Source organism: Mycena indigotica, assembly GCF_014461135.1.
Source record: "Mycena indigotica strain 171206Taipei chromosome Unknown Mind.scaff0003, whole genome shotgun sequence".
Taxonomy (NCBI): domain Eukaryota; kingdom Fungi; phylum Basidiomycota; class Agaricomycetes; order Agaricales; family Mycenaceae; genus Mycena; species Mycena indigotica.
In genome coordinates this window covers 2852677-2873858 of record NW_023503002.1, presented here as the reverse complement: position 1 = coordinate 2873858, position 21182 = coordinate 2852677, and the positions used below count along the sequence as shown (strand labels likewise).

The window sequence follows — 21182 nt, the reverse complement described above, 5'->3', positions numbered from 1 at the left end:
CTAAGCCGTTGAGCACAAATTTGATCCCCTTCCGGTCATTTTATCTCCCTGATCTTGCGCGAGATGTGCACATTTTCAACAAAACGATCGGCGCTGCGCTGCGGACCGGCTTCCAATGCGTCGACCCGCTCAGTTTGGTGACTTTCGCCGTTCCCGTATCTTCGCAAGCGGCTACACTGCCAGAGGAGAGCGCTGGCGCTGGGCCAAGAAAATGTCGGGCAATGTTTCGAGTCGATGACGCCCGTTTCCTGCTCTGTTATGACCGTGCGTTCCAATTGCTGAACTAACATTCATTTCTCAATTACTTGTAGGCTGTGCTTTCTTCATGGACAAAGCCGGAAACTCTTCAGAAAGCACTTTCGCGATCCGCTGGCCGCAAAATGCCAAGAGGCTGGTATTCGTCGCCGGATCGCGGCTTCTGCTAGCCTTTTTCTCCGGAGGGATGCATGCATGGCGCATTGACACAGGAAAGCTGGTCCAATCTGTGTGGGATCGTGAGGGAATCCAGATGCTGTGTACAACGCCTGAAGTTGTGGTGAAAATGGGCGACGGGAGGATCGTTCGGTTGAAGATTGAAGGCAGTTGAGGTGTTGTCATTGGCTAGTAACTTATTGGACTATTATTGTACAATCTGCGTGTAGTTGTCAAAAGTAAATAGGAGGACTCAAGGGTACGATAAGATAAAACAAGCACGTGGTTTTAACGGCACAAAACGTGTATGTTACAAACTCGGCACACGTAACGGATTCACAAACTCCTGGCGGGTTGCATTCGGCACGGAAACCAAAGGATATATAAGAGCCGAAATGAGCCTGTTTGGACACTATTTTCCCCCCTCACTGCAGCAAAACCATGAAGTTGACATTCGGCAACCTTTGGGCGGACCAGAAGCGCAAGTATGGCCCAGTCTTGCATGCAAATCTCACTGGCAAGACGGTCATGGTCGTGGGTGCAAACACAGGACTGGGTTTCGAAGCAACCAAGTATTTTGCCGCGATGAACCCTGCCCGATTAATTCTGGCGTGTCGCAATGCAGCGAAAGGAAAGGCAGCCCTTACAAGTTCGCCATTTTTTGCTGTCCAAATTTAGAAGTAATGGATATTGCTAGAATTGGCAGCAGAAACAGGCTACAAGAACGCCGAACTATGGCTCGTTGATCTTGGCAACTTTGACTCTGTGACCAAGTTTGGCAACAAGTGGGAGACCGATGGTGGCCGTTTGGATATTCTCGTTATGAATGCAGCGCTCAATAACATGGTATATGAGCCTGCACAGGATGGGTGGGAAGCCTCGTGAGTTTTGTAAGTCTGACTGGAATATTGACGACTGACCCAAGTGCCTCTAGCATTTTCGTGAACAATGTTACCACACCTTTGCTTGCACTCCGTCTTCTTCCATCCATGATCAAGACTGGGCAGCGATATTCAACTCGTACGCGACTCGTGGTTGTTGCCAGCGATGTTCATTATTGGGCCAACCTCGACAAACGCGTTATTGCGAGCCAAGGAATTCTTCACGAGCTTGCCGACGAGAAATTCTGCAAGAGTCGGTAGGCATTCAGGCTGTCTGCTTGAAAGCTTTTTGACGCATTCTGCATATAGCCAAGGGATGAGCAACCGATACTTCGTTACGAAGCGTATGTCCAGGCCGCGTCAGAAGTGCAATGGACCAGTGATTTACTTGAATTTTGCAGTTCTCAACGTCTTCTTTGTGCGTGCCCTCGCGGAGCGTTTGGGTAATGCACCAGTCAGTGTGGTGGCGGCAAACCCAGGTTACTGCTATTCAGAGCTCCGACGCAACCTCCCGTTTTTCGCAAAATTGGCTGATCGGCTGATGGAAATCACGATGGCCTTGCCTGCAGCCATTGGCGGCCAGCATATCGTTTGGGCGGCAGTCGCACCGGATGGCACTGTGAAAAACGGCGACTACGCTTCGATGTCAGAGGTTCGAGAAGTTTCGGATTACGCGTTGAGCAAAGATGGGCTTGCGGTTGAAGCGCGTGTTTGGTAAGTCTCTCTCCCAGGACATGAAGCTTGCGTTGATACGAGTTTTCATAGGGACGAGCTACTGAAGATATTGGAGAAGGCGGATAATGCGGTTCCTGGGGTAGTGGAATTGTGTCTGAAGTAAGTAGTTTGCAGAGTTGCAAGTATTATTGAAGTAAGGTTGGTCATGATGACGGTTGTTACTGAGTGCGATATACGGATCAAGTTGTTCTGATGGTCAAGTTTGCTGGCGGTAAAGGGTTGTTTACATTTATTGCTTAAACTATGCAACGGTCTTTATTACGCTAGCCACTCTGCTTTATGTGCCTGAATGTAATCCGCAAACTTGGTTAGCTCTCGACCTGTGTACTTCTTGAAGTTCCCGACGTCCCTCTGATACTCCGCCTCCGAAAAGCCTGCCTTTGCCTTGTCGAAAGCACCCAGCAGATAATCGATGAGGAAGGCGGGTATACCGTTTCCAGACAAAACCTCGGTAAACTGCGCAGGGCTAGAGGGAGTCGTATCGATCTCTCTGCCCGTAACCGACTTGATGACTTCCCAACTCTCCTTTGCCGTGCGTCGCTCCGGACCGTACAGGTATATCGTCTTCTTCCCATCAGCTGGTCGCTGAGCCAACACTGCGCCACCCACCAGAGCAATGTCTTCTGGTGCAATATTGTCGAAAATGGAATTCTCGAAGACGATTGTCGCTCTGGCTGGCGTAGAGGAGCCGTTGAAATACGTTTTGAAGTAGTTGCTGGCAAACCACGCAGGCCGCAGAGCCGTGAAGTGAGGGAAACCGATGTCTTCGATGTTGATTTCGACCTGGGCATGAGCATAGGGGATCCAATTCTCGCGTGGGATGGCCCGCATTTCGTCACCTTGCGTCCCAACGTTGTAGCTCGAGAGGAACACGACATATTCAACTCCAGCGTCGCGCATGGCCTGAAGGCTGGCACGGGTGAAGTCGGGGGTGTAGATAAGGTAGAGGTATGCTGCTTTGGCGCCAGAGTGGGTGATAGCAGTGGAAACGGATGCTGGGTCGCTGAGATCAGCTTGGATACGCGCAAAGTTTCCGGTTTTCTCGACGTCAGCTGGGATTTCGTCGATGGGTTTAGAAGTGTCGCGCATGGCAAGCCAGACGGTGGCGCCACGTCGCTGGGCCTCGAGAGCGACTTGGCCTCCAATAGTACCGGTCGGTCCGAAGACGATAACGTTGTTGTAGGTGCGAGACATTGCGAAAAGTGTTTGTTTGTTGCTTCAAGGAGTCGATAGGGTGCATTTTATAGTAGCACCGACTTTGCGACCTTCAGTAAGCTCCAGCAGGATTGGATTTACCCGTCTCGTCAACGCAAAGTACGGCGACGGTCTGTAGTTTCTCCAGACATCGGCCGTGGTTGGTAAGAATGTAGAGTCAAACTTGTTGACATGCACTATACGCACAATGACACATCCACTCCATTGGCTTCCCGACAGTGGGTAATTTTGTACATTTAGACTTCGAGTGGCTGAGGCAATTTTTTGGGGATGACTGAGAGGGATAGAGAAGAATATTTGAATCAGATGCCCCCCGCCGTCACTTTGCGCTTTTCACATCATCATCCTCTTTCCTCAATCCTCGTTGCCTTTTGGACCTTGCCAACTCCTCTCTGATAACATCTTCCTTCCGCCTCAAACGCATAAACCTCCCCTCATCGTCTCCTTTCACTATTATCAGTTCTGTCCCATAATTCACCTCTGGATTTCGATCATACAACGCCCTCCGAGTTTCGCGCACAAGATGGAGTTCGTGAGCAGAAGACATGAACCCATGACCGCCAACTGGGCCCCAATACGTCAATCCACCCAGTGTTCCCAAAATGCAACTCCCCGCAAGAATACTGAGATAGAATCGATACTGTGCATACCATCTTGGCGCTTCAACGAATTCAATCAGCTTGAGAAGGGTGAGGAAGAGCAATATACCCCAGCCCCATGCAGTCGCCTTCAAGTCAAGCCACCATAATCCCGTAAAGGCCGCCCATTGAGCGCAGAGGCCCAGTGTTGGCTCGAGCGCCAGAGTGGGCCACGCAATCAGAACCGGTGCTGCACCGAGAGCAAGCCTTTTCCAGCCCTGCCTCCCGTTGTATTCGGCAAACTCCATTCCCCAGTGAAGGGCTCCCAGGAAGGAGAGGACAACGGCGCCATAGGTTGTCTGGACGTGGAGAGCGTCAATGAATATGTTCGTCGCAATCCCGGGGTCAATTCGTGCAACAGTACTGGTAGCCTCAAGGCTGGCTTGGTGCGCAAGATAGACCGTTGTGAGTCCAGTACCGATATACGGGAGTCCACCTCCAAAGGCTCATAAAGTTAACAGTCAACGAAGGTTATGTAGGCTTTACCCGCAAGACCGAATATTAACACTGGCTTGGGCACTTCCGACACCATGACCTTAGTTAATCCAACCTGGAATACAGATGAACGATTTTGCGCCCATTCTCCAATCTACATACGAAACCATCCTTCGCTTTGTCTTGAACGAATAGGTTTGCTCCCGCAATTGCTCGGGCCAAGTCTTTCGCTGAATTGCCTGCCTCCTCACGAATATTTCGTGTCGCTTGCGCAAGTGTCTGGCTACCCGGCACCAGTCCCACCGAGCTTGCCTCAGTGCGTTTTTGGTACAAAGGACTCAAAGTTGGACGGATGCGGGGAAATATTAATGATTGGGTGCGAGTGCAGAACATAGTGGTTGGAGGGAATGAGATGAGCAGTGATACGAGGCATTTATATAGCTACCATGGCGGTCAGCTGGTCGCAGCTAAAGTTGGTCAAGTTCAAGGACGCCGAACAAGACCGTCCATTATGTACTTCGATCAATGCATCTTTCGCGCAATCGTCACCCCTCTTACCAAGCTTCTTGCTCTCTCATCCACACACGGCATTCATAACGAGGGTGTAGCCTGATGGGGCAACGGTCGTACTGGTCAACTGAAGGATGAGCCGGTTGCCCGGGCCCGGTGTTTGACGGGTAATATAGGACCCGGTGTGTTTGGCTCTCACTTCGACTCGACATGGGGGATGGGAGAGAGTCTACACTGACAGAAACAGAGTACTCTCCCCCGTCAAAGCAAGACACATCCGAGACGGACTTCCCGGATGGAGGATTCCGTGCTTGGCTCATTGTCGCGGGTGTGCGTTAGTCACCTTATGATTTCCCGTTCGATGTGTTGACATCTGTGGACAGACTGTGGCAAGTAATGCCTCAACGTGAATCGTGGTTGCAGCAGTGTTTGGTTTGTCTGACTAGTTTAGATTTGGGTTCGTGAACGCATGGGGTGTTAGTGCCTTTTTTAACTTATCTATCTCTCGTTCTTATATTTCCAGGTTTTCCAAACATACTATGAGCAAACGCTTCTGAAAGATGTGTCTCCATCCACTATGTGTGTTGTCAGTCATAGCCCTGAGTCCTCTTTTGCTGACAGTTTCAGTGCGTGGATTGGTTCCGTGCAATATTCACTGGTTTTTCTGCCTGGCCTGCTGACTGGCCGTCTCTTTGACCTCGGCTACTTCAAAATACCTTATGCAACAGCCAGCATCCTCCTCGTGGTTTTGACCTTCCTCGTCGGCCAATGCACCCAGTATTGGCATTTTATTCTGTGTCAGGGGATAGCAATCGGTGTAAGCAGTTCAGGTAGACATTCTTGTAACTCATGGAACTCTCTAGTTAATGTGCGGAACCATCTTTGGGCCTGCGATAGGAATAATAGGCCACTGGTTCAAGAAAAGGCGGGGGATCGCATTAGGCATCGCAGCTACGGGCTCCTCAATAGGAGGGACGATTTTCCCCATTGCGACACACAAACTGATTCCGTTGGTCGGGTCCGTACTTGGTTTTGTGAATTATTCTCCGCCCCCCTTTCTCTGACCTCATGCACCAGATTTCCATGGACAATGCGTATCTGCGGCTTTATGCTCATGCTCACTCTTGGTTTCGCCAACCTGGTCCTTGCTCGACGCCTGCCAGCTAAAGACATCTCAGGAGGACTACTCAACCTACGCGCGTTCCGCAACCCAGCGTTCACAGTTTATTGCGTCTCCGGGTTCATCGCATTTCTCGGGCTATACACAGTGCTGACCTACATCGAACTGAGTGCCGTCAAGGTCGGCGTGTCACCGGATTTCAGCTTCTACCTTGTGTCCATCGCAAATGGCTCCTCCTTGCTTGGTCGGGTGGTCGGAGGAATAGCATCCGACGTTTATGGTAGGCCAAAAAAGCACTTGACTGTCTGTTACCCTTCATCTTCTGCCCAGGCCCACTGAACGTCCTTACACCAATGACTCTGATCGCTGCGGGGATGACATTTGCGTGGCCCCATGCGCGTTCTCAGACGTCTCTCATTATTGTCGCGGTCCTATATGGCATCGTGTCCGGAACTTATGTCAGCGTCTTTCCGATCCCTATTATTGCTATGGGCGAAGTTTCAGACATAGGTCGGCGGACGGGAATGGCGCTGACTATTGCAGCGGTAGGTGCCTTGGCCGGCCCGCCGATATCCGGCGCCATTAACTCAGCGACTGGTGGGTTCGAGGCGATGGGTTATTATGCCGGTGAGCTTCGCCACCGTAGAGAAATATTTTATAGCTGATGTGGCCTATTCTAGGTAGCACGATCGTGCTGGGAGTCATGCTGCTTTTCACAACCAGGCAGCTACTTCTTCGCAGGTGGCGAGGCAAAATCTAATGAAACACGATCTGTGAAATTTCGGCTTACGTGATTTACGCGATCCCGTGATAACTGATGCAAGTGCTTCGGCCACGCAATCACATATATTAGGATCAAGTAGTGATGATGTGACTCGACCTCTATGTCCTCCTCTAAGTTTACCATCCGTGTCGCAGAGACGCCCGAAGATATAGCCACCACCCGAGTCCTATTTCTAGCATACCACGCGTGGCTGGACATCGACCTCACTTTCCAGGACTTTGAGAGCGAAGTCTCTTCCCTCCCGGGCAAATATGCGCCAGTGAATGGGGGACGAATACTGCTAGCTTATATGGGAGACGAGGACTGGCCAGTTGGATGCATCGCGCTGCGCGATATAAGCGACACTTTCGCTCGATGGCACGTGCACACAGAACCCCCCGACCCGGCCCGCAAAATCGGAGAAGTCAAACGCCTTTATACCCTCCCCTCGGCGCGGGGGTGTGGTATCGGGTCTGCGATGATTAATGCTGTTTTGGAGGCAGCTCGCCAGGAAGGCTACGCTGAGCTTCGCCTCGACACGTTACCCCGCATGCAAGGCGCAATCAAGCTATACTCTAGAGCAGGCTTCGTGGTCACCGAGAAATACTATGATACAGATTTGGAAGGGACAATCTTCATGAAGTACGTTGTTTGATCAAATCAAAAAGAATCCAATACGCAGTCCAGCACTGCGCATCGTTTCTCCTCCAATACTACTCTGACTGCCTCGGCCATCGCAGTGTCAATTTCAGTCTGCAGATTGCGGCCGTGTTCACCAGTCCCAATCCGTTTACCCCACACCCATCCAGCTGATGCCGCGACTGCGATTTGAGAGTAGTCTGGAACATCGGGGCCAAAGCCAACGGAGAGCTCAACGCCAGAGGAGGCCAGACTCCCATGTCCGGTGAGGTGGCAGCCAAGCATCGAGAGCTTGGGAGCCTGTTATCATGATCAAAAGTGTGTCGAATTTGAGGATGAAGACTATCTACCTTCCAGCCCCCATTGTTGATCACGATGGTGAGAAACGGCTGTTCCGTGAGATATTAGCCACAGAAAGACGAATGAGAATGCACAAGTACGGTTTGATAGCGGCGCGCAATCCAAAAGGCTGAACTCGGGACCCCAAAGAGATACGAGCCATCTCCAATTATTCCCACGATTAGCTCATAATTTTCGCGACCACCGAGAGAGGCGCCGATGGCTGCAGCCAGTCCCCAGCCTAACGAGGAGCCGCCACTGGTTATATGCATGCCCGGGGCCTCAGTCCGCATGTGATCCCAGACGAGAGGGTAGTTAGTGATGCCTTCGTTGACAACGAGCGTCTTGTCCAAGCCGCCAGAAGGTACTAATTGGGCGATAGTACGACGGAGCACACCGAGGAAATTCGGTAAAGTGGCCCTAACATCGCCTGGCACACCGTTCGGCCAGGTGTCTTCTAAAACATCGAGAGAATGAACCCATTCTTTATGGCTTGCAATAAGCTCTGCTGCCCGTTGCTGAATCATATCGACCGAAATGTTGCTAGATTCGACTATTGCGATGATGGCAGACAATGCCAAGGCTGCGTCTGCGTTGCATATCAAGGCTGCATCGACATGCCATTGTCCCACACTCGAGATAGTCTTGAGCGGGTCCCCCGAATCGATCACAAACACACGGGCATGCTCGTTGGGAGGCTGAATCCCTTCGATCCAGGGCACATCAGAGTCGAGAACAATAATTACATCTGCCTCTGCGAGGCGAGAGGTATGCGTTCGTCCATTGAGGAAAGTTGTTCCAAGAAAAAATGGATGTGAAAATGGGACTGCAACAGCAGAAGCGCATGTGGCGATGACAGGAATACTGAGAAGCGTCGACAGGTGCGTCAGCAATGGGACAGTGTTGAGGTCACGGCCAGTGTGCGAGGTGACGATTAGAGGTGCTTTGGCTTGAAGGAGAGGCGGTAGCGATGGTGCCAGCCGCTAGAAGTGGGATTAGTCCGACTTTACAAGCTGAAATGAAACAAAAAAAGTTGCCTGCTGTTGAAAGGGCTGTGGGTTCAATGGCTGGCCATTTTCGCGGAGAGGGGCCAGAGTTGAATAATGCCGCGTCGATTTCTTCCTCCGTAGTTTCTCTTCGGGCCCAAAGATATACGGGCCCCTTTGGATGGCTTGTAGCGCTACGAAAGATCAGTTTTATTGTCATTTAATGTGTGAACGTACATTTGTAACGCTCGGTTCACAACTTGAGCAGCGACTTTCCCACTCGGTATCTGGGCAGTGTAGCGCATATATTGCCGGACGATTGAAGGCTGGTCAGGAACATCTAGACATTTCTCTTCAGTCCCGGCTAGCTGGAAGGCTCAAAAATGACCTTGAACGGAAAGAATCCACTCGTTCCGGCTTCCTTTCATTTCACCCAACCTGCTGAACGGAGAAGCTCCGGCGTAGATGAGAACTGGGGCACGGCCACGATCGACATTGTGAACCGCGCCTGCCAAAGCCTGCCTGATATTGGATCCAGGCGGTTACGATGATGATAGCTCACTTGGGTTCCAACATCTACATGAACGATGACAGCGGCTGGCCTCCCTGTGGCCTGCGTAAAGCCTTGAGCAGCGCTCAATGCGACCATTTCATTGGGGCAGGTTATAATCTGCGGTTCCGTCTTCCCATCTCCTTCCTTCCGTTGCCGCTGGAGGTCTTCGAGAAGGGCGGGGTGGTCTGAGCCCCAGTTAACGAAGATGTGCGTAATGCCATTATCGGCGAGGGACTTGAGCAGAATCGACGAAGTGGTATACATGACAAAAAGATGGCGGTGGAAAACAAGTTCGCCGCTGGAATACGGTGGGCAAGCAACACATAGTCAGCTGGTTGAAGTGTCGTTCTCATGGCTTCTCATGAGCTTCAAATCAAAGGTCGGAGGACCGAGTCAGCGCGGAAGGGAGCTAAGATTGTGGATCGCAAGTGTGGGTTTGGGGAAGAGCATTCTTCTAGAGAGAGAGAGAGAGAGAGAGAGAGAGAGAGAGAAAAATGGGTTCATCATCAACGCATCATGAACCGGCTTGTCTCCCGCCTGCAAACTGCCTCAACACGCCGATTGACGAGAAATGGCGCGTTTCCTCTACTCCGCCATAATATCCCTCCAAGATACTTCTCGACTGAGACAAAACACACACCGGTGAAGGAAAACATCTACACACTCCCCAACCTCCTCACCCTGTCACGAATTGCCGCATGCCCTGTCCTCGGCTGGTCTGTACTCAATGGAGAGTTCCATATAGCGACCTCACTGTTAGTCTATGCCGGTCTCACAGATCTGGTACGCGTTTTCTAGCCCATATTTTGACGGTCGCTAATTGATGCTCAGGCTGACGGCTGGTTGGCGCGTCGATACAAAACGCAGACAGTGCTTGGTACAATATTGGACCCCGCTGCAGACAAAGCCCTGGTCACAACGTTGGCCGTCACTTTGACGATGAAAGGAATGCTGCCGCGTATGATTTGTCTTCTCGCTCCCATTCAAATATTCAAGCAATGGGCAGTTCCGTTAACCGTTATAATACTCGGACGCGACGTTCTTCTCAGTCTCTCCGCGTTTTACATTCGGTACACGTCTCTTGCACCCCCGGTGAGTACTTGATTTGTCTGCCTAGAATGAGCTTAACAATGGCCCACAAGAAAACATTCGCACGTTATTGGGACTTCTCTTTACCATCTGCCGAGGTCCGACCTACTTTCATTAGCAAGGTCAGTTTCCATGCTCCAACAACAGACTTCTCAGTTTGACGACGCGATTTTCAGGTCAACACTGCACTTCAGCTTTTCCTTATGGGTACAACCACAATTAGCCCCCTCGTACCGCTGGATGTGTCCATGTGTCTTCAGGCATTGCAGTGCGCATTTTTCCACCTCTGTTCCCATCCCCCAATACCAAATCCCAGAATGACCGTTGGCGTCACTACTATCTGGAGTGGACTTTCCTACGTATTTTCAAAGGACGCAGTGCGATTAGTCACCAATCGAAGGCCCAAACCACCTATCTGACACAAAAAAGACCAAAAAAATAGATGTGTAACTAATTGTACAAATGCTAACACAACAACAACAAAAAAGCGAAATAAATCCACCGTCAGGATGCAACAATCGCGCGATTCCGCCGTACCTCCTCCAGCGCTGTGCGAACCGCTTGCTTTGATTCCCTCTGCCCTTTCCACCATTCACTAGCACGTCTGAGGCTTGTCAGCTCGTTGAAACAAAGCAAAAATGGATGACAAACTTGACCCTTGCCAAAAAGATGACGGTCAAGGCCACTGTCTTCAACCGCTTTTGCTTCTTCTGCGGTGGTGGCGCATTCGACAACGGGAATCCGATTTGGGCAATCGAGGCCAAGATAGTGTTTTCACTGCAAGGGTGGTTAAATAGTGCATATGGAGTACAATGGGCACCCAAACCTTCTCTCAAACTTGGACATTAAGACGAGCAAATATTCTTTCTGGTACCGGAGACTGTTTCGCAACGAGGTCTCCCGTGTCACTTGAGCTTTGAGGTATTTTATATGGACCATGAGCCCTTTGCACTCGCGATTGTGTTGTGACTTTATCGCCGACACCTGACGTTCGTCCCTACACAACTCCAATATTAGTCAACTTGAAGAGACACAAAAACAACCACCATACATCACACAGACATGGTTCTTCAGCTCCTCCTTCGCACGTGTGGCCTTCTCCCGTTGACCCTCAAGCTGCTCGGTGAGCACCCGAAGTTGCGCCTGACTTTGCTTGCGAGCCCGCTCCGCCTTTTGGTTCTCATCGTTATGTTTCGACTCTAGTCGTTCTTTCTCAGATCGAAGATGTTTCAGGTCACGCCCAAGAGCTTCAGCTTCTCGTCTGACGCGGGCCATCTCTGCCTGAAGAGCAGCAATAGTCTTGGTCACGTCTCCCTTCTCTGCGACAAGGCGATCCTTTTCGACTGCGGTTCGCTGGAGTTGATCAGCTTGGCCATCAAGAGCCTGCCGCAAATCGTTTATTTCCGCTTGTTGGATATCCAGCTCATGTTGGCGGTCATTGTGGGAGGCTTGAGACGTGCGGTATTCAGCCCGCAGACGATTTGTTTGCTAGAAAAAAGTAAGACTTCGAATCTGCCTTACAAATCATTTTTTTACTTCGGTGATTTCGGTTAACTTTCGTTGGAGTTCCTTGTGGTCAGAAACTAGGAAAGCCCGTTCTTGTCTCAGCTGCTCAACAAGTTCTGCATTTTCGGAGACTCGAACTTCGAGCAAGCGTGCTTTTTGCTCAGCATTGTCGTTGACTGATTTACAATCAGCAATCATATAATGGAATCAATTTGGTCCCTACCGCGAAGTTCTCCTTCCAGTTCACGGTTCTCATCCTTGAGTCTCAGTAGTTGCTGCTTGACATCTCTCATATCCTAAAAGTGGGATAAGAAAGGACGGATGAGATAGCGTCAGCAAGAATACCGTTTCTGTCCTTTGCAGTTGGACTAAAACATTCTCCCTCTCACGCTGCGCGCGAGTCTGCTCAGCCGCCGACGCTCTCAGTCGTGACCGTTCTGCTTTAAGATCAGCTTCAAGTTCAGCAATGGTCCTTCGAGCTTGCTCGAGTTCCTTTGCGTTTTCTTAGCTGGACGCTTCCCGGAACAATATAGCCCACTCACGCCCTCAATCCCAGCCTTTAGCTTGTCACTTGTTTTCTTGCTCGCCGTTACTTGACGCGCTTCCTCTTCGGCACTACGGACTTTCACGTTGAGGCGATTGGCAGCATCTTGCAAAACAGCCTTCTCGCCCAGAAGCCGCTCCTTTTCTTCCTCCCATTGCCGTTTCATGTTGTTGAGATTCGCATTGACGGAGCGGAGGTCAGAACGAAGAACGTCGGTGGTCCTTGTCGGCGGGGTCGGCGGTTCTGTTGGGAGAGTCGCGCTGAAAGCGTCCATTGAGCTGTACGAAAATAACGATTCAGTTTGGAATCATCAACTGATTTTGTGGCAATTACCTCTCATCTTGTATGACATTGTCGAGCTTGAGTTTGACAAGGCATTTGTGACACCTTGCGCGTTCCAATCGCTTGAGCCGACGATCCTCTCGCCGTGAAAGACGTGCAACCTCATCTTCAAGGAATGCGATCTTGGTTTTGGCGTCAGCCAGTCGCTTGGTCAGCCCAACCACCCCAAGCCCGTTATCTTCCAACTTGTCAAGTTTGTCATCGATGCTTTGATTCGCCCGATCGAGTTCCAGTTGCAACCTCTGGATTTCGGCAAGGAGGGGAGACACAGAACCATCTGCAGCAGTTGCGTTGAGCCAAGACATCTACCACCAGTTAATAAGCAGGGGAAAATAGAAAACCAAATTGCGTACATCTCGGAGAGGTCCCCCAGGGGTCTTGGGGGCTCTCATCGACATTGAGAGAACATGGCGATGAATGGGAGATATATTGCTGAGGTTGTACAACTTGTTCGGTGTCGTCGTCGCCGAAACCGTCATCCGAAGTGCCTTGTTTCTCTCCAAAAGTTCGTCCCTCTCTTTCTCTAGCATTTCTATTTTGGTCTCCCTAGCAGTTTCGATCGCTTTGCGAGCAGGAGACTGTTCAAGCAACCTTGTAAGACGAGCAATTTCGCGATTTGCAGCGTCCAGCTCATCTTCTAACTCATTCATCTCCGCTTCGGTCGGTCCAGGAGCGAGGATGTTATGAGAAGAAATTGATCTCTCCCGAAGGCGTTCGCATTCCCGCTCCAGCGATGTGATCTTAGTTCGAAGTTGTGCTATCTCCTCGTCGTTATGATGCATTGTCTTTTCAGCGGCCTCCAAGGCGTCTTCCAATTGCCGAGCAAGTTCGTCTGCACGTTCACGAGCACTGTTGGCCAGATCCACATGTTCTGTTGCTTCATCGTCAGCGGCTTGGAGTTGATCAATCTCTTCATGGGCAGCAGCGAGTTGGTCTTGAAGCGATTCGGTCTGTTCAACCGCCTCTTTGACTGCTTGTTCAAGTTCTTCCACAAAAGCCTTGGTAGCAGTCAAGTCCTGTTGCATTTTGGAATGCTCATGTGAGAGAGCGTCCATCTCCTCTGTCTTGACATTCAACTCATCATCAAGCTCGCGCGTCATTGCTCTCTCGCTCTTGAGCTCCTTTTCGAGGTCATCGAGTCGGGCATCCGCTTGGATAACTTCGTCCTCAAGGGCCTTGATCTGAGAGTTGGCATTGCGCAACTCCGCAAGAGCTTTCTCTAGCCGATCATGCGCCTCTCGAAGCTCTCCTCCAAGTTCACGATCCCCTTCGAGAGCATGCTCAGCTTTCGCAGCACGCTCAACCGCAGCATCACGTTCGGACTGAATCTGCTCTAATTCAGCCTGAATTCCCATAACAGCTTGTCGTGAAGTTTTCTCGGCCGACTCGGCTCGCTTTTCGGCCGACGTGGCCCGCTGCTCCAAAATCCCCACATGCTCGTTTACCCCTCTCTCGACCTCCCGCATTTTGTGCTTCCATGATTCCTTGTCCTCAGAGCGACCTGCCTTTTCTTCTTCCAATGAAGCTTGTGCTTCCGAAAGTCGAGTGGCATGCTGTTCAACCTCTTCTTTGAGAACTTGGATCAACTCCTCCATTTCTGCCTTTTCTTCCAGCCATCCTTCCCCAGCGACATCTTCTGCAACATTGCCGAGAGGCATAGTAGCCAGACTCGTTCGTCGAGAAGCGCCACCCAGACTGCTCCGGCGACTGCCGCCATCGCTCTGGCTACCCTCAAGCTCTCTAATCCGCTCGGCAAGTGTTTCATTCTCTTCCTGCAGCCGCCGATTGAGTCCATGGAGGTACGTATTCAGCTTCCCCGCATTGAATCGTCCTACACCATGCAAAGCCTGGGCACCATTAAATCCCATAGCAGGATCAAAGGAAGTATTTGCTCGATAATGATGCGTCGTTAGATCGTGGGATGAAGCCGTCGAAATAACAGAAGCACCATCATGGCCAGGCCCCGGAGTTGCCCACCCACTTGGACTGATCCTGCCTCCTCCTTCTGCCTCCGGCGTTGCAGGTGATTGTGCCAGGTGGGTATTTGCCAATGGGTGGGACCCGCGACGAGGTAAACGCGGCGTTGCGCCTGCCAGTGTTGTTTGTAACCCAGCTATCTTGGGTCCTGGTGTCGCATCTTCCATCTCAAAATTGTAGCGAGGATGCGGAGTAGGGAATTTGAGGCGAGGTCGAGCAGTGGAGTTGATAACAGAGAGTAGGAATGAACGCCGGCGAGTATGGGGAGTCAATACTTGGTCGTTGGTGGGCTCTGCCTCGTCAGTTTCGTCCTCGTTGTGATTTGATGGCGTAGGATCGTTGTGTGGAAGATTAAAACGAGCTCTAGGACGCGGAGCTGCTGGTGTGGGTGTCGCTGCGATGGAAGTAGCCGGTGAAGAAAGCGCTGCGGGAGACTTTGATGGACTGAGACGCCTGGATATCGTCTGGTCAGCTTGATATGTGGGACCACCCTCCGACGAGAAGGTAGGTTCGCGTGAATCTTCCTCTGAAGCGGGTAAAGTGTTGCCGTTTTCGAGTGGTGCTGGAGAGACGTGAATGTCTGTTATATCCATTGAACCTTCATAGGAGATTTCATGAACCTCGCTTTCTGACTCGTCGTCGGGCGGACGTGATATAACGATGGCTGGTGACGCTGTTCGAGATCGAGGAAGTGGCAGACGCGTCGCTGATAATGGGGACTGTTGCTGATAGGCGAGAGAGGCGTTACTCCGTGGGGTAGAATTCGCTGGGGACGAAGTCGGTGAAGGGGCGGTTCGGGAGAGGGAGGGTGTCCGAGCTCTTGAAGGCGGTCGACGCAGGGCAACATTACGAAATTTGTCATAAGGAGATGGCTAGAGACATGAATATCTGAGGATGGCATGTCGCGATAAACGTGCCTTGGGCTCAGACTTAAGACTAACAGAGTAGTCATAGTTTTTCTTTGGAGTGGCATCTCTTCGCTGTGGAGAGCTGACGAGCTCGAGGGCGTCTGTCAAGGAAAGAGCGTCTGCGTCATCGTCTTCTGGAGGGAGATATACTTCTGGCACACTCTCTTCACTCTGTTCAGCTTCTTCGTCCTCCGTGTAGTGTCCAGTCGTATATTCGGGCTGAATTTGAGGTAGCGAGGGAATGCGGCTGACATCGAAGCTATCTATGCTGTTGTGGCCTGAACTACGTCTTGTCGACGACCTAGTGTTTGACGAGCGGGAAGTGCGAGCGATAGAGTTGGCGAAGCGAGAAGCCGACGAGGTTGTGCTGGAAGCCGCTCGCATTGTCGAAGCGTGATGGGAGGAGGCAGCGGGGGTTGAATGTATGGGGAAGGCATTGTCGCTGTGGCTTTCAACAGAGTGGCTGTCGAACTCGTCGTTGTCCTCTTCTGATAGTGGAAGGGATGGCAGTGAGGGCATATCCCTATTCTCTATGGACTCTATCCGTCGCCATATGCGCGACGGGGTTTCAAGCATGCCCGCCATACTTAGTCGCGTGTTGAAAGTAAAGGCGTGGGCGTGTTTGATTTTCTCACGACCGCGTCAAGCCGCGTGACAACTGTGACACAATGATTTTCCTTCAACCATTGAACCAAGTAATGCTATCCTCTTCTCTATCCAAAGACGTTGTTGTTGTTCCCGAACTTGAGGGTAAAATCCGCCCTATTTGTTGTTAGCTAATATCATATCTTACGCTCGCCAAAATGGCTCCGGCATTAAATACCGTGCTTTCATCCATCTCGTTGCCTGAGGGCTCCACTTGATACGATGTTGGGGTGACAGCTACAAGAGACGATTGGCGCGCGTCCACTGGTGAATGTTTGTTGGATTTCCTTTCAGTGTCGTTCCAGTCTCATCTTCGAGCATCGGTATTCACTTCCAGACAGAGCTCTTCCCCCACTTGCGGAGGAATCGTGTGATTCAACTATGCAAAGTCACGGTAAGAATGTTAACACCATCCAATGGTTAGCTCACTTCGTGCTACAACGCTCAGGCTCTATCTTATCAAAAACTGGCGTTGATCAGAGGTCGCCCATTGTGAATTGTTGACGCCAAACCTCGCAGTTGGTGTTGTTTCCCTTACAATCTATTTGTCTTTTACGATTTACTGACTCATGCCTTTCTGACCGACGCATCGTCAGGGCTACAAAAGCACGAGCTCCAAACTCACCCTGCGCTCAATAACAAACCGCATACGTCAAATGACGCCAATACAGACTCGACCACCTACCTAATCTTCAAGTTGCGCTGTTCAAATAAATCAAGAATAAATCCCAGTTGCACCGCAAAAGCTGTAATAGGGTTCTCGATGTCGCAGTATACATATATATTTAGACTTGTTGCGGATATTTGCTACCTCATGCAGCTCTTTTCCTGGTTGTCATCGAAAAAGCTCTTTTTCCATGCTCCACCAAAGAAAGAGATCAGCATTACGGCATTGTCGTGACCATGTGTGACAAGCACACCCTGGCCACCATCAGCAAGTGCTCGGGCCTTGGAGGATGAATGTGCGTCAACCAACGGTACATCCATCGGCGAAAGCTGATACAGACTCTTAGAATCTCCTCCGGACACTGTCCGAGCACAAGTCTAAGGCCTTAGCGAATGACACGGACCTCAAACCCCTGCTTGCCTCAATCCACGCTGCGCGAGTAGGTGGCAAATGTTGACTTGATAATTACACGTTCTGACGCGGGCGTAGAAGCAGGCGCATGACGGGAAGATATCAGACCCATTTTACGAGTCGCTTGAAGGCGTTTTGGTCGATCTACGAACAACGACTATCGTACGTCTAAGTGCAGGTGACCGCGCCACACCATTATACTCATTCATTCTACACAGGACAACCACGATTCTGAAGCATTTCTCAAACCCGTTTCGAGGTCAGAAGTGCCGGACTATTACGACGGTGCGTTCTGCTTTGCGGGATATTCTTGGGCTAATCCAACTTGTTACAGTCATCAAGAACCCAATGGACCTCCAGACGATGCTCAAGAGAGTGAAGGCTAGACATTATAAGACCAAGGCCGAGTTTAAGTCTGACTTGGAACTAATATGGAACAACTGTTTGACCTATAACGCAGTCGAGGCGAGTGAAAACTAAATCTCGCTTTAATTTCTCAATCATCTTCCAGGGACATCCACTCCGTGCATGTGCTCTGCGTCTAAGAGTTCGGGCAAACCGTCTGCTTATCAACATCACCGATCGCAAAGAACGCCAGGACCCTCGTATTCCAGGCGCTCTACTCGGTGTTGCGGGGGAAGTGCGAATGTCCTCTTTGAAGCCCTCCAATACTTCTACCAGCACCACCAGCCCTGTGACTGTCAACGGCTCAACTCCAACCGTTAATGGTGTAAACGGAGTTCACTCAAGGCCTCCGACGATCACAATAAAGCCACGCAAATCAATGAGCGGGGAGATTCCTCAACATAAACCATTGGGTGGTGTCAAGCGTGACGTTGTAACCTCAACGGTTCCATTTGAGAACATGCCAGCTCTTGTCAGAACAGCTCAAGGCATGCAAGCCTTTGCTACTGCTGATGCGAGATTGGAATGGGACCCGACTGTGTTAGAACCGTACCTTCCTCCAGACATTGAAGGCGAGGTTAGAATCAAAACGGAGGATAGCGATTCGGAAGTAATCGACACTGACACGATGGTCGGGGACAAGAGGCGATGGTGCGTCATGCATCTCAGTCAACAGCATGTGTTAATTTCACCTGTAGGAATGGCTCGGATGCGCTTGGGCCTCCTCGAAAACGTAGTCGACCGGATGTGGATCCTAACACTTGGTGGACCGCCCTGCGTTCAGACACTCTTCTCGCCAACGGGCTCCCGCATATTCCCCATGCTTCATGGAGGCCCCCAACTCAACCAATACTCACTTCACCTTCGAAGTCAAAGCAACGCAGAACGGACAAGGGTAAGGGAGTGGCCAAAGAGACGACGTTGCTAGCTCGGATGAACAATAACATCCGTACAATGAGGAGACTGCGAGATACCCATGCCCGGTTTGCGGCTTTGGGCCTGGGTAACAATAATGGGCCAACAGGGCCAGATGACGAGCCGCAACCTGCTATACTGCCGCCCCCTGCCCCACCCCCGCCGCCGCTTGCTCCTGTCGAGATACTCTATCCTGGTGGAAAGACCGAACTGGACGATCGACCGTGGGGAGCAGAAGCTGGAATTGGACTGACACCAAAGCAGTGGAGGAAGAGGCGGAGGAAAGCAAAGGCGTTAGGTCTTGATTTAGATGATGATGAAGAAGTACCAACGATTGAGATTGGCTCAGAGAATGCAGAACAATGTATGCGTTGGATGGGCTCCAAGATACTTGAACACTCAGGGTTCCAAGGTATGTTTCTTGGATTTACCATTTATGTGTTTTGACAGGTCAATGCAGGGACATCACAAGTTGCATTGGACGTCCTTGCCTCGGTTACCTCGGAATATTTGCTCAATGTGGGTCGGACGATGCGATATTTAACAGACAAGTACGCGAAGACAATGACAGCAGAGGTACGCGGTATATTGTGTCACTAGGCTTGTGGAAGTTCTCCAAGTTGGCTGGCACTGTAATCTAGAAGAATGGGCGAGAATATGACGATCTCAAGGGTCAAACCTACGTCAAGTTTCGTCGTTCCAGCCAGTTCATCTAGATTTCAGCTTCAGCCAGTTTGGAGGATTCCTGCAAGTTTTGTGGCGTGAACATCATGTGAAACAATTGGCAGGAAATCATCCTCCACACTCTCTTCGAATCTGGTGTCTCGCGCGTGCAGGAACTAGAGCGTTATGTCCGCGATGATGTAGAGCGACATGGGTCACGACTTAGTGATCTCGAAAAGAAACTCGATAGCGCATATAGCGAAGTCGTGCGTGATTATTTTTGCTTCTTGCTCTTAGTTGGCTGACTAGATAAAGATTGCTGGCGAAATCATCGATGATGATACCTTGTTTGAAGAAGATGAAGAGAACGATGGAGCCCTGACTCTGTTTGTGTTTTTATTGCCTCATGGGAACACACATTCAACGTCTTATTTAGTGGTGACTTTGCAGAGGCATTAGGCGAAGACTATCTTGGTCTCCGTGAACTTGGTATAGCGGCTGAGTTTGGGATGTCCAACCTCAGTATCCCCAAGAAACTCTTACGAAGACGACGAACAATGGGTCAAGCTGCTAACGCCGCACCAGCTCCACCACCTTTACCGTATCCATTACCCCCACCATTTATTTCTTTATCCCGTGGCAAACTCGAAGAACAGATCGGGCTCCTACAGCCGTTCTATCTGGCACGGTTCAATGCTCTTGCAGAAGCCAGTGCCCAGGCTGCTGCGAATGCGATAATACCACCACTACCTGGCCCCGCATTACCTTCTCTTCCTGGACCAACATTACCGCCACTATCAGGCCCATCTCTGCCTGGTATAGTCCCTCATACACCCTCTGCAGTGATGCCTCCTCCACCGTTACCCGCTGCCCCTATTCTTCCGACTCTCGATCCAGCACCCCGACCACCGATCGTCATCCCTTCTTCCATGATCCTTCCCGATGATATTCCCACGGGAATACACACCAAGATGGGCCCATTGGGACAAATCGTCTTACCTGGAGCCAAAGCTGTTGCAGCGACTGCCGCAAAGAAGAAGGTTATTGAGAAGGACAAGGACAAGGACGGCGGTGAGAAGAAGAAGGCGAAAAAGGTTGTGAATGCATCAGCGAATGGGAACGGTCCAGGAGCTGGGTCGCCGAACAAGAAGAAGCCTAATGGCAATGGCGGCAAGTCTGATGCAGCACTGATGCCGCCTCCGCCACTGCCCATGCCTGTTGTCGCTGTGGGGACTTGAGACCAGGTTTATTTGTTTCGTCGTCGTGTTGTTGTGCATTAGTACTCGCATTTTTTTATAAACACATCGTTGGGACCAGACCTTGAGCGACCAAAGCCCCACGTGATCTTTTTTGGAATTGTTATTTTTACCAAGCCGCGGAGGCAAAAGCAGTGTACGACTAGTGTACATACAGTAGATTAATTCTTGCTTTCAAGCCGCCCTTTCATTGTGAGTCCCTTGCTGTGCGTATGACCCGGCCGATATATCCATTGGAAAGCCTTAGCCTCGCGTGTTATTGTTGCTTGAACGGAGGCAGTTTGCTCGTTGTGACTATGACATATAATTCCTTCTGGACCATGGCTGGCTCCAGCCTGCAGCTTCCGTGTCGGAGAAGAGCCGACGACGTCATCGTCTTGGGCCTCCCGCTTGATATTCTTGTGATACTCCGCATGCTTGTAGTGAGTACGTCAGGGCCTAGCCTGAGGTTGATTCAAACAAAATAACATGGAGCAAGCCGACATCAGCGGTCGGTGCGCTGGCAGGGTGGAGAGCCGATCCGAGTTTTAGGCGGGAGCAAACCAAGTCCATATTAGTTTTGAAAGCTGCGTTTGCGTTTCAGTGCATTTTCAGGGCGAAAGACCACGAGGCTTGTTTGTCGTGGGGCG

General features: G+C 50.8%; 8 protein-coding genes across 8 annotated transcripts; 4 read left to right on the top strand and 4 right to left on the bottom strand.

Moving 5' to 3' along the window:
• Positions 1-2285: 2285 nt before the first annotated feature.
• Positions 2286-3221, bottom strand: MIND_00366100 (NmrA domain-containing protein; the record flags this gene model as incomplete). Its single annotated transcript, XM_037360502.1, has 1 exon — positions 2286-3221. One exon carries the CDS (start codon positions 3219-3221, stop codon positions 2286-2288), a length of 936 nt encoding a protein of 311 aa, XP_037223387.1.
• Positions 3222-3561: 340 nt separating this feature from the next.
• MIND_00366000 (uncharacterized protein) lies at positions 3562-4708 on the bottom strand (the record flags this gene model as incomplete). The annotated part of the gene is made up of 3 exons (XM_037360501.1): positions 3562-4325; positions 4367-4430; positions 4478-4708. The coding sequence occupies 3 exons, from the start codon at positions 4706-4708 to the stop codon at positions 3562-3564; spliced, it is 1059 nt and encodes a 352-aa protein (XP_037223386.1).
• Positions 4709-5035: 327 nt separating this feature from the next.
• MIND_00365900 (MFS domain-containing protein) lies at positions 5036-6705 on the top strand (the record flags this gene model as incomplete). The annotated part of the gene is made up of 9 exons (XM_037360500.1): positions 5036-5155; positions 5209-5231; positions 5277-5301; positions 5349-5404; positions 5453-5642; positions 5689-5843; positions 5903-6225; positions 6276-6572; positions 6626-6705. 9 exons carry the CDS (start codon positions 5036-5038, stop codon positions 6703-6705), a joined length of 1269 nt encoding a protein of 422 aa, XP_037223385.1.
• A 124-nt stretch (positions 6706-6829) lies between these two features.
• MIND_00365800 (putative gnat family n) lies at positions 6830-7363 on the top strand (the record flags this gene model as incomplete). Its single annotated transcript, XM_037360499.1, has 1 exon — positions 6830-7363. The coding sequence occupies one exon, from the start codon at positions 6830-6832 to the stop codon at positions 7361-7363; it is 534 nt and encodes a 177-aa protein (XP_037223384.1).
• A 5-nt stretch (positions 7364-7368) lies between these two features.
• MIND_00365700 (uncharacterized protein) lies at positions 7369-9489 on the bottom strand (the record flags this gene model as incomplete). Its single annotated transcript, XM_037360498.1, has 8 exons — positions 7369-7647; positions 7698-7736; positions 7788-8550; positions 8600-8669; positions 8724-8866; positions 8910-9012; positions 9061-9190; positions 9235-9489. The coding sequence occupies 8 exons, from the start codon at positions 9487-9489 to the stop codon at positions 7369-7371; spliced, it is 1782 nt and encodes a 593-aa protein (XP_037223383.1).
• Positions 9490-9741: 252 nt separating this feature from the next.
• Positions 9742-10733, top strand: MIND_00365600 (Phosphatidyl synthase; the record flags this gene model as incomplete). Its single annotated transcript, XM_037360497.1, has 5 exons — positions 9742-10008; positions 10057-10317; positions 10368-10436; positions 10491-10582; positions 10631-10733. The coding sequence occupies 5 exons, from the start codon at positions 9742-9744 to the stop codon at positions 10731-10733; spliced, it is 792 nt and encodes a 263-aa protein (XP_037223382.1).
• An 85-nt stretch (positions 10734-10818) lies between these two features.
• MIND_00365500 (PACT-coil-coil domain-containing protein) lies at positions 10819-16176 on the bottom strand (the record flags this gene model as incomplete). Its single annotated transcript, XM_037360496.1, has 11 exons — positions 10819-10918; positions 10966-11091; positions 11141-11311; positions 11366-11802; positions 11851-11996; positions 12044-12116; positions 12166-12312; positions 12363-12642; positions 12698-13011; positions 13060-15555; positions 15625-16176. 11 exons carry the CDS (start codon positions 16174-16176, stop codon positions 10819-10821), a joined length of 4842 nt encoding a protein of 1613 aa, XP_037223381.1.
• Positions 16177-17150: 974 nt separating this feature from the next.
• MIND_00365400 (SAGA complex protein) lies at positions 17151-20535 on the top strand (the record flags this gene model as incomplete). Its single annotated transcript, XM_037360495.1, has 11 exons — positions 17151-17198; positions 17250-17342; positions 17393-17476; positions 17533-17599; positions 17649-17779; positions 17826-18370; positions 18418-19046; positions 19095-19210; positions 19423-19563; positions 19613-19683; positions 19734-20535. The coding sequence occupies exons 1-11, from the start codon at positions 17193-17195 to the stop codon at positions 20533-20535; spliced, it is 2685 nt and encodes an 894-aa protein (XP_037223380.1). The 5' UTR covers positions 17151-17192.
• Positions 20536-21182: the final 647 nt, after the last annotated feature.